The sequence below is a fragment of the Mytilus trossulus genome, chromosome 9 (genome assembly GCF_036588685.1).
Source record: "Mytilus trossulus isolate FHL-02 chromosome 9, PNRI_Mtr1.1.1.hap1, whole genome shotgun sequence".
NCBI lineage: Eukaryota > Metazoa > Mollusca > Bivalvia > Mytilida > Mytilidae > Mytilus > Mytilus trossulus.
The window spans coordinates 21714065-21728619 of record NC_086381.1 but is presented as its reverse complement, the minus strand read 5'-3'; the positions used below and the strand labels follow the sequence as shown (position 1 = coordinate 21728619).

The following is a 14555-nucleotide window of genomic DNA, read 5'->3' as shown; positions in this document are numbered from 1 at the left end:
TTGTTTGACATGCACACGTATAAAAATTGCGGTTTTTATCCAACGCAGTCATAGGTTTGAACGTAGTTTTCAATTTAGACTCGTTTATATTTTTTGTTTGGGCATGTATCATATTTTCCCTCCGGTTTATATGATCCGTTCATCCTTTATATTGACTCTTAAAATTCAAGAGTTAATCTAAAAATGAGGGTACTTTTTATATGGCCTTCTAAATACCGTTTCGATCCCTAACATCACTGAAGAGACATTTATTGTCGAAATCCGGATATGGTGTACTAAAGAAATATTGACACCGAATATTTGTGGCACAACATCCTGTCCACAAGTTAACAATTATTATTTTTTCTGTCACGTATTAAATTTATATTTAGATCCATTTTGTTACATCTTGTGATCAATTTTATTTGGCAATCGCCAATGGCAGTCAGCAGGGTTAAAGAACATCAGTTGTTCGACCTGTTAGTCAAATGCGTTTTGTTTAAATATACTTTTTCACTCTTTTGGTCTTTTGGAAAATGTTGTTTGTGCTGTTTTTAGACCCTTCTACAACGAAATTTGTTTGACATGCACACGTATAAAAATTGCGTTTTTTATCCAACGCAGTCATAGGTTTGAACGTAGTTTTCAATTTAGACTCGTTTATATATATAAATAAAAGAAGATGTAGTATGATTGCCAACTGTCCACAAGAGGCCAAAATGACACAGACATTAACATCTATAGGTCACCGTACGGCTTTCACTTGAACAATTGAGCAAAGCCCATACCGCATAGTCAGCTATAAAAGGCCTCGATATGACAATGTTAAACAATTTCAACGAGAAAACTAACGGCCTTCTTTGATCTTATTTATATAAAAGATATACGAAAAACAAATCATTATGTAACACATAAACAAACGACAACCACTGAATTACAGGCTCTTGACTTGGGACACTGACTCGGAGGCACATACATAAATAATGTGACGGGGTTAAAAATGTTAGTGGGATCCCAACCCTCCCCTAACCTGGGACAGTGGTATAACAGTACAAGATAAGAACGAAGGCGTTTTCTTAGTGATAACTCGACGTATGTGTATGCATGGAACTGCATTACATGATAGCCATGCAGTTTTGTTCACGGATGTCAAGGACGTTTACAATGTATAAGATGTTAGTTATACGTCCTTGTTTGTTGTTTATATAAAAAATAGTATTTACCCGAAGAACACACCTAAGTTTGCCATGAAGCCCGCTATGTTGTAGAGTGGGGTGCCCATATATTCGCCGGGGACACAATTTCGCCGTTTTATGATTTTGAGGTGTAAAAACTTCAAATGATGGCTGAAATGGAAGACATATAGATATTATATAACAAATATGATTATTTTTTAAAACTGAGACAAAATTGCGCCACCTACTGAAAAGGACCGAAAAACGTCATGAATTGATGTACTAGTATGTTGATCGACTCGCCAAGCCGTCGGTTTCAGTCATTTTGTTGCTTGCATGTGTGGCGGAGAGCCAGTTTTTAAGACAACATAACTGCCCTTGAAAATGGACTGTTGTGAAATTAACATTTAAATATTACTGTTGGTATACATTATTGATAAAAATGATTGTTTTACATGTCATAACATCTATTTACTTTATTGTGCTTTAATTTGTTGAAGATATCATTTTGATAAATTGGCAAGTGATCATTTACTTATAGAGCTTTTCTATTGCTCTTGCTCTTGTAAAATTAGTTCTGAGATTAATATTTGTTAAATTGCTTAATCATTTAGAGAGCCACAGTCTATTTATATATATAAACAGACTTTTGTACGGTAAGTGTTTTTATGAAAGAAAAACTACGCAACACTGCTTGTCGACACTAGTCACTCTGCAGTATGGCTTTACATGTAGAAAGCTTGATGGTCTTGCACAGACCCTACCACTAACTGTAAGATGACATTGTTATTTACAGAACAAAATGTCTATCTTCAGTCCTGCTGGTCTTGCACAGACCTCACCATATTTTGTCACTTTCATGTGAGTTTTAACTTATTTACATTTGAATACTTTTATCTTTAAAATATTGTTGATATTTGCTAAATTGTAATTTATTATAATAAACAATGAAAACTTGCTAGTTTTAAGTTATACAAAGCCGCAGAATATGAAGGATCAGAGACTCAGGATTCCGATACCTACCCTTTATACAAACTGGGGTAAACTATGTAAAAGTTGACACAGAAAGCCTCTCAGTCATATTGATCTGCACGTTATTCAGTTATTGAGATTGGTCGGTTTTAAAAGCTCACTAGAGCTTGTACAACTTTGTTAACAATTTATCGTCAATGAATAAAATTTTGATTGATTTGGTAACTTTGAATTTTGGCGCTATAAACAACTTTTAATGAGTTGTCTTTCCCATTTGTTTACAGATGGCGTTGTGGTCGATTCGGTACGTCAATGGCTGTTTATCATAGGAGCGATACCTTCGAAGATTCATGTTGTCGAAAAAACTATGCAAGCACGAAACATGTATATTCGGATTTGAAAAATGGTAAGCACATGTTGTGAATATTAGATTTTTCCTCATTGTATTTGTATTTGAACGTTGCAAAATTGCTCAAATGACATTTATTTAATATTGATCGGCGATGTCAAGATATCGATCGCCAGAAAATTTATGTTTTACTGAACATTTTCACTATTTGCATCAGTATCATTGGGTGAAAATGGAAAGTTGGATTTTTTTCTGAATATTGGAGATTTTAAATTGTTAATTGAAGGTCAGTATGTTTCATTCTTTATTAGAAATGTGTATAAGCCTAAAGGTAAGCCGGTTTTCATGTTTTAGACCAATTATTTTACATTGACATAATTTGTATACATAATTTCATTGGATTTTTACATATAATTGAATACTATCCCACTTCACTTGCATTCATACTAAGTCCAAATAATTATGACGTCTACGTCTTAATTATTTGGACTAATTCATACTATACTCCGAATCAGAGCCGTGCAAGTTAAAACCAATGAAATCTGGTAGTTTTATTTATGTTTGTAAGTAATTAACATGTACATTGTAGAAGGGGCAGGACCTTTTTCGGGACATTGGGATCAGGTGTTTAGAACTTCGGGATTTCATTATTTACCCTTTCTGGATCGGGGATTTCTTTTGTTGATATTTCGTGATGTCAGAATTTCTTTTCTTAAACTCGGGACCTCAGGATTTCATATTTTTAAGCCTTGGATTTCGGGATCAGGACCCCTCGGTCCCCCCGTCATTGTACACTGTACAATTATCTGGTGAATTGTCTTGAACTGTCTCACTAATAAGAACAAGTGAAAGTGCAGTGGGACTATCCTGTTCTATGGACACATTCTTGTTTTTACATGTTCTATAAATGGCATACATTTTGTAACTTGGAATACTTTAATGTGTCTATTAATCAGCGTTCTCCCCAGACCAATATGACGCTGTTGTGCCACAGAGCCTTCGTAATATTTTTGTAGATCCTGCAGCGTGTTAATTTCAACATTTTAATTATAAATATTGGTTGAAATTGTCAAGTTGCTGATCTGGCATCAAGTTGCTGATCACCGCTGTCGGTCAATGTTACGCAAGAACTGATAATTAGTTTACTGGAGCCACGCTTATCTCAGCCTTATGGGACTATGTTATCATGTTATAGGGTAAATGATCATCAAGAAGATAGATATTTTTAAAAGAAAATTAAAAAAATTATCAACTTCAGTGCAGAAATTGAAGAAATAGATTGCAATTTTATTGTATTTCACATCGTGTGTGTGATCACTTGACCATTTAAATAATAAATTTTTGGAAAGATTGGAACTTGTTCTAAATCTTTAATTAGGCACTGGCCTCCCTAACAACATGACAGGTAAGCAACTATTACTAAATGTATTCACACTGAAATAATTTCAGTGTGAATACATGGCAACTAACATGTACATTTTTTGTACGTACCCTTGAATTTTGCGCCTTAGAAAAATCCTGGGGAGAACATTAATTATGTATAAGAAAGGTTGTTGCCTGACCACATTCATGGTACATGTAAATAGGGCTCTTCACGGTTAGTTCGGCCATATTAAATATAGGGGGCATATTTTTTGAAAGAGGTGGAAATAGTATGAAAGTATGGGAAATCCTATGCATGTTTCTAAGCAACTGCTCTGATTTAATGATGTTTTCTCGTATTTTTTACACCATTTTCACCTGTATTAGGAAAATCTGCCCCTATCCGATATGGCTGAACTAACCGTGAAGAGCCCTATTCTACATGACTTTTGTACATAAAAATGTATGCATGCAGTTACAGTAAATGATCATGAATATTTGATATGAATTATCACTTGCTATTCAGTTCTGATTGCAGCTGTACTTTGTACTGTAACACTCTTCAATATTTTCAGATGTACACTTTATTCACTAAGACGATAAAGTTGCCAGTTTTGAAGGAGAGGATATTAGGTAAAGGGTAATAGTCACCATGTCAGATACAGCTTCTACGCCACAAAGACTATTTTGTCCACGTCTAATAGATTACATTACTATCGTAAGCAGCCATCATCCAAATCAAAACAACAATGTAGCTCAAACACCAGAGTTACTAAGGAGATATCCTCTAGAAGATCATAAAGATTTTGCCTTACCAAATGATATTATTTTCTTTTGCCAGCCAGAAGGATGCATAAGTGTTGGTCCAAAACGAATGAGTCTTCGGGAGACGACATCTTTTGTTTTTACATTAACAGAAAAAGATTCTGGAATAGTTAGATATGGTATTTGTGTGAACTTTTTCCGACCTTTCGAAAAGAAGTGTCATGAAAAATGGAAAAGTGACAATAGGACTAGTACTGATGGTAATGGCAATTCATTGACTATTGACCAGGAAAAAAGTAAACAAAAATCTCCCAAAAGTAGTCGTAAAATGAAAACTGCATCAATGGTGCGGAACAATGTTTTAACCTCACTATGCATAGTTAGTCATCATCCATTTTTTTCTACGTTTCGTGAATGTCTTTTCATATTACGTCGACTCATTGATGCATGCCATGAAAGAACATGTTCCAAAAGAATTGGTGTTTCATCTGCTAGAGATAAATCAAGGTAAGTCAGTGTTTTGGCATTTTTTTTAATGATACATTGACCCGTCAATGACCTGTATTCAATAATGTCTTTGTCCTTTGGTCTAGGGATATTTGTTTCCAGTGATACATGTAGTTGTTTCTTTGACATTCTAACATGACGTCCTTCAAACGCTTTGAGTACACACCCGTGGTAAAATATGACTATATTGATAAGGCTGTTCCTATTGTACTCCCACGTCATATGTATTTTAATGAATGAACTACCCGACGTCATAGAACAAAGATGTCAGAATATAAGCATTTTACGGGAAAATACACGCTTGTGAAACCGAAAATCATCACAACTAGAAAACGTTAACAAACGATGCTTAAATGTGATATAAGCCAATTTTTTAAAAATATATAAGACATACAAGTAAATTATCATTAAATGCACCCAAAACTATCTAAAAACATTATTGTAAATAGTTTAGTATGTCACTAATTCAGTTTGTTCCGTTCTTTTAAGCCAATTGAATGGTGCGTTTATTTATGGGAACGGCAAATATCAGCTTCTACCTAGAGCGCTTCGATCCAAAACAAATGCCGTATTTGTCTTATTAAAATCGAAATAATTCATGGGGGCTTGAATATACATGTATCTAGATTTTACCATGGGTTGTCCCTTTATGCCGATATTTTACCCCTCGCTATCGCTCAGGGTAAAATATTTGTCATAAAGGGCCAACCCGTGGTAAAATCACGATATATTCAAGCCCCCATGAATTATTTCTTAAATCACACTAAAATGTCTATAGATGTTCTTGCTTATATCACTTATATATCATGTATATTTTACTAAAATGGTATTTTGCTAGTAGTTTTTGACAAAATTAGATACATGTATATTGTACATGTATGAGCAAAGGCCTAACCCAAAAAGATACATGTACAAAAAACAATGTATCTATAGGAAATTCAGAGGAGGCAAGAAAATTTGACTTTATAATTGAATTGTGACCAACAATGAACTAAGATCAAAGGAACAACATCATGCACATGTTATTAATTGGAAAAAAAACCAACTAACAATCCGATTTATATATATATATATATATAAACGAGTCTAAATTGAAAACTACGTTCAAACCTATGACTGCGTTGGATAAAAACCGCAATTTTTATACGTGTGCATGTCAAACAAATTTCGTTGTAGAAGGGTCTAAAAACAGCACAAACAACATTTTCCAAAAGACCAAAAGCGTGAAAAAGTATATTTAAACAAAACGCATTTGACTAGCAGGTCGAACAACTGATGTTCTTTAACCTATATATATATATATATATATATGGACCATAATTTGCTATTGGGCTCGTTTCCTATAACTATAAAAAAGTGATAAAAAGGTTTATTACTGTAAGAAAAGTGGTAAGTACATCTAAAGAATCTGTCATAAGGCTAATTTGGACTTATATTTTAGTTTATTATTTTATTCAAAAATTGGACTTTTACAAAATACTGTTTTACAAATTTAATAATTTACATGTCAAAACAAAATGTGAGTTAATTGGTGACATTTGAAATTTAAGGATTTGTGACAGATTGAGAATTAATGTGAGAGAATTAAGCATATAAGAGAATATGTGTAAATGAGATTATATGAGGAATTATAATTATCTTTTATATTAATTATGTGAAAACTGTTACTTATTGCTAGGTGTTATGAAATGTCATATTAATTTGAGTATTGTTACAAATGAAGTATTGTCTGATTAATAGTATAAATACTGTGTGAAAATAAATGTAAAACAGTAGAGTAGAGTAGAAGTAGAGAATAGAAATAGTGTGGATAAGGAGTAAGAACAGAGAGTCGAGATAGTTACAGTTAGGAGTCGTACATTTGATATTGACACTGTCCTATGTTTATTTCTTGGACTTGGAATTAAATGAAAACAAAAGTGAATCTGTTTGATCTTTGATAATTGCAACAACTAGTTCCTGTCATTGGTGTAAACGTTTTTCTAATGATTTTTCGCATAAAATTATGACCCCGTAACAAGGCGTAGCGACTGAGCCAGCAGCCCCTTTGTTACATATGGTGGACGTGACCCGGCGCATGTTGACTTATCATCTCAACAAAGATACCAGATACCTTTACTGCAACAAGTGAGTGTTTCCCTTTAAAAACAACAACTGACAATATAGAATTTAATTTAAGACCACAATGGAGATTATCGAACTTTCGAAGTCAAAGACCAGTATGTGGTAAATGTGGAATTGGGCATAGCAGATTATGTTTTGCTACATTCAAAAATTGTTATAAATGTGGAGAAAAGGGACATTATGCAAGAATGTGTAACATTCATAAACCATCAGTGGAAGTAAAAGGACATCAGAAGTGCAATGACATCAAAGTGAAAAGTAAGAAGAGAGCAGACAGGGACCGATCCAGATTCAATGAACATTTTGACAGAAAACGACAAATGCTGGAATTACCATTTACAAACACCAGAAATACAGCTTTTGTAAGTGCTTTGGACACAACGTATCCAGTTAAAGTTGAATTGAAAAGAATTAAAGAAAAATTAAAAGAGAAAAATATTAACATTGGAAAATTTAAATTTCAACATAGCAAGAAAGATGAAGAAATAAGTGATCTGAAAGAAGAGCTAAAATCAATCAAGACAAGTTTAGATTCACATGTTATACAAATTAAGGAATTACAAGAGGAAATAGAAAAGTTTAAAGTCACACCTGAAGATCTAGATATGTTTAATCTGCATTGGAGGAATGAATTTTTAAAAAGTGAAAATTTGAGGATCATGGAAGCGTGCAACAAGGAAAGAAGACAGCATCACTTAGTTAAGTGTAAATTTGATGAAGATTATGAGGAAATTGTTGCAAACCATCCAAAGTATGTGAATTTAGCATTTGATTATGAGCAATTGCAAAGAACAGTAGGCCAGCAATATACAGAATCACTTAAAATTGGAAAGAAGAAATAGAGCAATTGAAAAAAAAAATGAACAACAAGATTTAGTGATAAAACGGTACCAGCAACAACAACAGATCCAAAACCAGCAAAAGTTGATTCAACAACCGCAACAATGGAATCAACAACCACAACATTGGAATCCACAACCGCAACAATGGACTCAACAACAAGATGAGTATCATCATGGACATTTTAACCATCGTCGAAACAATAGACATGATAGAAGAGAAAATGGAGGAAGATTTTACTAACTTTTATAAACACGAGGACGTGTTTAGTGGAGGAGGAGCCATATGTCATAAGGCTAATTTGGACTTATATTTTAGTTTATTATTTTATTCAAAAATTGGACTTTTACAAAATACTGTTTTACAAATTTAATAATTTACATGTCAAAACAAAATGTGAGTTAATTGGTGACATTTGAAATTTAAGGATTTGTGACAGATTGAGAATTAATGTGAGAGAATTAAGCATATAAGAGAATATGTGTTAATGAGATTATATGAGGAATTATAATTATCTTTTATATTAATTATGTGAAAACTGTTACTTATTGCTAGGTGTTATGAAATGTCATATTAATTTGAGTATTGTTACAAATGAAGTATTGTCTGATTAATAGTATAAATACTGTGTGAAAATAAATGTAAAACAGTAGAGTAGAGTAGAAGTAGAGAATAGAAATAGTGTGGATAAGGAGTAAGAACAGAGAGTCGAGATAGTTACAGTTAGGAGTCGTACATTTGATATTGACACTGTCCTATGTTTATTTCTTGGACTTGGAATTAAATGAAAACAAAAGTGAATCTGTTTGATCTTTGATAACTGCAACAACTAGTTCCTGTCATTGGTGTAAACGTTTTTCTAATGATTTTTCGCATAAAATTATGACCCCGTAACAAGGCGTAGCGACTGAGCCAGCAGCCCCTTTGTTACAAATCCTTTATTTTTATCAACATACAAGTGTATGCTACTCTTCCCTAGAAAAAAAATTGAAATTAACAAATTTTAAAGATTATACGACCGTATTTTTGTGTCATTTCTCGCGTTTCTTTTTGCTTCTGAAGTGCATAACGCTGACTGATTTATGGATAATCGTCACCGGCAAATTCGTAACTTTTGCTTTCAAATAATAAAGAACATCGACCAATAAGAATAGTCAGAAGAAAATGCCGAGAATTTTAAGTATTTCTGTAGCAGGTGTAAGAAGTGGCATTACTTTGGAGTCCGATTTCATAACGCAAATTTTAGATGATGTAAATCTGCTTTGTTGTAATAGAATTCCTTATAACAATATGCAAATATGAACTCTCGCGAGATGTTCAAACAGGTAAATCAGTGAGGATTTACATTCTAGTTCTGTTCTTCGTAATATTTAAGTTAGAAAATGACATTATCGTTATGCGTTACATTTCACATGAAACAGAAGTCCAGTTATTTCCTTTTTTTTAATTAAAATTGTTTGTCTATTCATTTCCGGTCATACGTGAAACATGTGCCTAACATGTGATTACGCCATTACGGCCGGATTTACGATATACTAGGTGTAGACATCGTTTTTGTTTCCAACGGGATGTTAGCAAACAGAATCTGTAGACTTGTTTCGTCTTGTTTAAAAGAGGAAAATACAATTTTCAAAGAGATTGGGCTGGGGGTCTATTATTTTTCCTATGTGCATAATGTTACATACGATCCTTTGTGGAAATAAATGCCCAATGACTTAACAAAATCGATTTTAGATTTGACAGACGTTAGAACACACTTCGTTTCCCGATAATGATGTAAAGAGTCCTTGGAAAATTCAATCGAAATTATGTCTCATCATTTTACCAATGCTCGTTGGATTGATTTAACTTCAGCAGTAAATATTACTGGATATTTTAGGTGAATAAATATGATTTAATAAAAAATACATGTTAATATACCGTTACACTTGGAATGTACAAAGTTGGTATCTTGTCATAATTTTTTTTTTTTTTTTTTTATTCATGTTCTGCAAACACAATTAACTTGTCAAAGGAGAAGTAAACTTTTACCATGCATGACTTGAAAGGAAGTACTTTTAAATTATTGATTTTAGCCCACTAAAGTAGGTAAAAATGTGGAAACCATGAAGATGGTGTACAGGTCACAAATATCACATGGTGCCTATTTTAAAGATTTTAATTCCAAGTTAAAAGTTTTTTTCTTTACTGGATTCAAAGAATTTTACATTGCCAATGATTTGGAATAAATTGTATATAACTGGAATTTCAAAACCAAATATAAATACATTTTTTTGGCTTAAACATCAAGATACAACGATTATGGTATCCTGTATCAATGAAGAAAAAGTGGAAATTTCTGCATAAATTGTACTAATTGTTTTCAAAACAAGCACATATTTAGGAGTTTTATAATACTGTTACATTAAAGATAGATTTTAAGAAAAAGTATACTGTTCAGATTATTTTAAGCAGATTTTGCAATAAAATAAAACTTAAAAAATGCTTTCGGTTTCTTATGGTTTCCTGTTGAGTTTAAAAAAAACTTTAATTAAACATTGAAAATACATTTTAAATATTAACATGAAGCAAGTAACACTAGTATAATGGTGTTCATTTATGTCTTTTGAAATATATTGTGCCAAATAAAGAAAATAAAGATTGGTTTCCTGTGTGGTTTCCTGTCAGGTAAACGGTGAATCAAAATGTATTAATTTTTCTTGAAAAACTCAATTGTTCCATTTATACTATTCTAACACCAACACAACCCACAGAATAAAAGTTAAAGTTTTAGAACTTATAAAAAAGGATACCAAAAGAAACCAAAGGCCGAATACCAAATTATGGTCCAAATATGGAAATAATAATAATTATTTCGTTAGGAAAAGTGTATAAAATGAAATGGTCAACTATCAAGAAACATAAGTTTGATTTTTAACCGGATTTTTGTGACAAAAATGTCGGTTATTGATTTGGGGATGCTCGGCGGGCAGTCAGTCGGGCGGGCGGGCGGCAATCAAATGTTGTCCGTGCATTAACTCATGAACCGTTCAACCAAAGCTTTAAAATTTTAATATGTTGTTACTGACAACTAACTGAAGGTCAAGTTCAATAATGGCGATTTTGACTTTTACCGTTCAGGAGTTATGGTTCTTTAAAGATTGAAAAATGGTGTTTCCAGTTGTGTCCGTGCATTTTCTCATGAACCATTTAACCAAAGCTTTTCAAATTCTAATACGTTGTTACTGATGACAAAATAGAGGTCAAGTTCAATAATGATGATTTTTACTTTTACCGTTCAGTAGTTATGGTTCTTGAAAGATCGTAAAATGGCGTTTCCAGTCGTGTCCGTGCATTTACGCATGAACTGTTCTTCCAAAGCTTCCCAAATTGTAATATGTTGGTACTGATGACTAAATGAAGATCAAGTTCAACAATGACGATTTTGACTTTTACCGTTCAGGAGTTATGGTTCTTGAAAGATTGTAAAATGGTGTTTCCATTCATGTTGTTGCATTTACTCACAAACCATTCAATCTAAGCTTTTCAAATTTTAATATGTTGATACTGATGACAAAATAGAGGTCAAATTTGTCATATTGACGATTTTCACTTTCACCAATCATCAGTAATGGTTCTTGTGATATTGCCAGGACACAAATAAATGTTAATAAATCCGGTTTGCTGTCATTGTGACAGCCTCTTCTATATTGGTAAATTAAAGAATTCCCCCCAAAAGTGTAACAAAATAGTACTTTAGACTCATGAAGGTAAACAATGAACTCAATTGAGACTATTTGTTAAGGCAAACTTTACTCAGTTCATGAAGGACTTGTTTCATTAAACTTTTTAGTACAATTGTATATTATAAGCTTAAGCTTCCTGCTGTTATAAATACAATTTAATCAAGAATAACTATATACATACTAATAAATTGATTGAATTTTGTTCTTTCTAACAAGATTAAAATTGACATTTCATGTCATACACTATTGATTAGAAATGCTGTCTTTGCAATGAGTCTTGAATTAAGAATCCCTACTGAATTTCAAATGCAGTGCACATGATGGTCTTTAATTTTTGAATAATGTTTTTTTTCAGCATTGAAAAGTTCATGTACCAAAAATTTACTTTTATATATACATGATATATACATGCAATGACATGTATGTAACTTTGTAAAGAAAACATGGTTAAGCAATAACTTGATTTTTTGGGCTTTTGAGATAAAAAGTTAAAAAAAAAGCAGCAGTCAGTTCGATTGATGGAGATTAACAGTGCTACTCTTCATTTTGCTAATTGCAGATTAATTCATTTACCAATTAATATTGTACGTATTATAATGATTCTTTACTTTTAAAAGGCCTATTTAAACAGAAAAAAAACACTTTATAGATATTGATCTTGTCTCCTGGGTCCAGAGGCGGATTTAGGCCCCCCCCCCTTTTTGGGAAAAAAATTGGTTGCTTATATAGGGAATCACTGAAGCGTGACTGGAGCGGGCCCATCTTAGGTCAGTCAATAGGCCCTCACTTATGAAAATTTCTGGATCCGCCACTGGGGTCTGTGAGTGCATTGCCCCTTTGTTGATCATTAAATGTAATATTTTTACGATTCCTTAATTATTACTGTACTGTTGCAATAGAGTAACCATTTTCTACAGATATTCATTAAAGTAAATACAGTGTGTACTAAGATTATTGCCAGTTTACATAATTAGTACACATGGTACATGCACATGCAATAAATGAGCTGTATACATTTATGGTATTAAAGTCTTTAGACGCTTGACTAAAAGCAGCAATTTTCAAATTTGACATCTCTAGTAAATACATGTACATGTAGCAGCCACAGTATTTTACACATTGCACTTGTTCTTCTCAAAGAGAGACAGACATATTTTGCTTGTACATACAAAGTACATATACATTGTACATGTATGCAACATATGTGCAATGTACAAAGTTTAACTTCAGGTACAAACTAGATCTAGAAGTACTTAAAATTTGGTCAAGGCTCCAACAATACTGTGAGTTTGAGTTCAACTAATGTACATGTCCATCCAAAACACTCATCACAGCATGAATTGATTATAACCAAAGAAGTTAACTAACAAATACCAATATAAACATACATGTAGGGTAGGATTTTAGATTAATTTACATGTACATGTTTATGTAGTTGCATTAATATACATTTGTATTCACCTTCACAGTATTGTTGGAGTCCTGATACAATTTTAAAGCATGCATGGCTATTAGACTCAGGTCAGTCAGGGAAAAAAAACTAAATGTGTTATCAACATGATTAACAAAATAATCATACATTTGTAGCTTTAAACAATTTTTTGCAGAGTACTATGAAATCTGTACTGATATCTTTTTATTTTTGTATAATTCCATCCTTGTTGATCATGATCATATTAAATATTATATTACATTTTGTGTAGGTTGAACTTTTGACATTCTATGGTAATGACATGAATGACAGACTGTTATTGTCTTTGAAAAGCTCCAATAGGAATTCTGATTACTTTTTTTTGACAATCTGACAATTTTGATTTAATTTCATTCTGAAATGTGTCTGAAGCATAAAAAGTTAAGGATGGTTTAGACTAGAAAAAACTAACACTTGTTATTGGATTTGGTTAGACATTTGTAGCCTGTAGACATTGTAAATTGCTATAGAAGGAAAGTTGAATCTGCTTATTTACACTTGGCGTCTGAAATTGATTCTGTAAACAGTCAATATTATTTATGGCAACTCAAAATTAATTTGTGTGCATAACTGTCAGCAGGAGTTTTTAATACGCCCAGTGTAAATGATGTTTACACAGAAAATCATTAAACAGCATAAAATACATCTATGCATGTTTTTGTATGTCTATTAATGTTTGAATATAAAAAAGAAGATGTAGTATGATTGCCAATGAGACAACTATCCACATAAGACCAAAATGACACAAACATAAACAATTATAGGTCACTGTACAGCCTTCAACAATGAGCAAAGCCCATACCGCACATACTCAGAGTCCATTAGATATGCTTAAGTTATATAGATAGGCATATTGGAAAGGCGATGTAGTGGCCAGAGTTGTTACTTGTCTTCCAGTCCAATTTAAATTTTTAAGACCACATCATTCATTCTGTGTCAGAAAATGAGAAACTTATGCATGATGCTGCGTCAAATATTTAATCTCTGTTTAAAGTTGTGTCCATATGTGATACATGTATACAGCTTGCCCCCAAGTACTTTTAGAGTTCCACCTCTGCAGTTGTCAAACAAATGGAAGTTTTTAAAGACCTTGACTGGCTATACAGCCCTTGCACGGTCGGTCTGCATTTGTATCTTACTTGGTGTCTTTATATATGTTTTTTTTCATTCCTGACTGACCTGAGTCTAATAGCCATGCATGCTTTAAAATTGTATCACAACTCCAACAATACTGTGAAGGTAAATACAAATGTATAACTCATTTTAAAGCATGCACATGTAAAATA

The 14555-nt window shown here is 32.6% G+C and overlaps 1 protein-coding gene across 14 annotated transcripts in view; it reads left to right on the top strand.

The window, feature by feature from the left end:
- The first annotated feature begins 2408 nt into the window (after window positions 1–2408).
- The window catches only part of LOC134685304 (MAP kinase-activating death domain protein-like), an 82731-nt gene continuing 70584 nt past the window's right edge, over window positions 2409–14555 (top strand). For all 14 annotated transcript variants that reach the window (XR_010101288.1, XM_063544959.1, XM_063544947.1 and 11 more), the window contains exons 1-2: window positions 2409–2532; window positions 4413–5109. Coding sequence is in view for 13 of the 14 variants with exons in the window: in XM_063544959.1 (XP_063401029.1) it covers window positions 4490–5109 (620 nt within the window). In the remaining variant the exon portion in view is untranslated. The remainder of the gene's footprint in view (window positions 2533–4412; window positions 5110–14555) is intronic.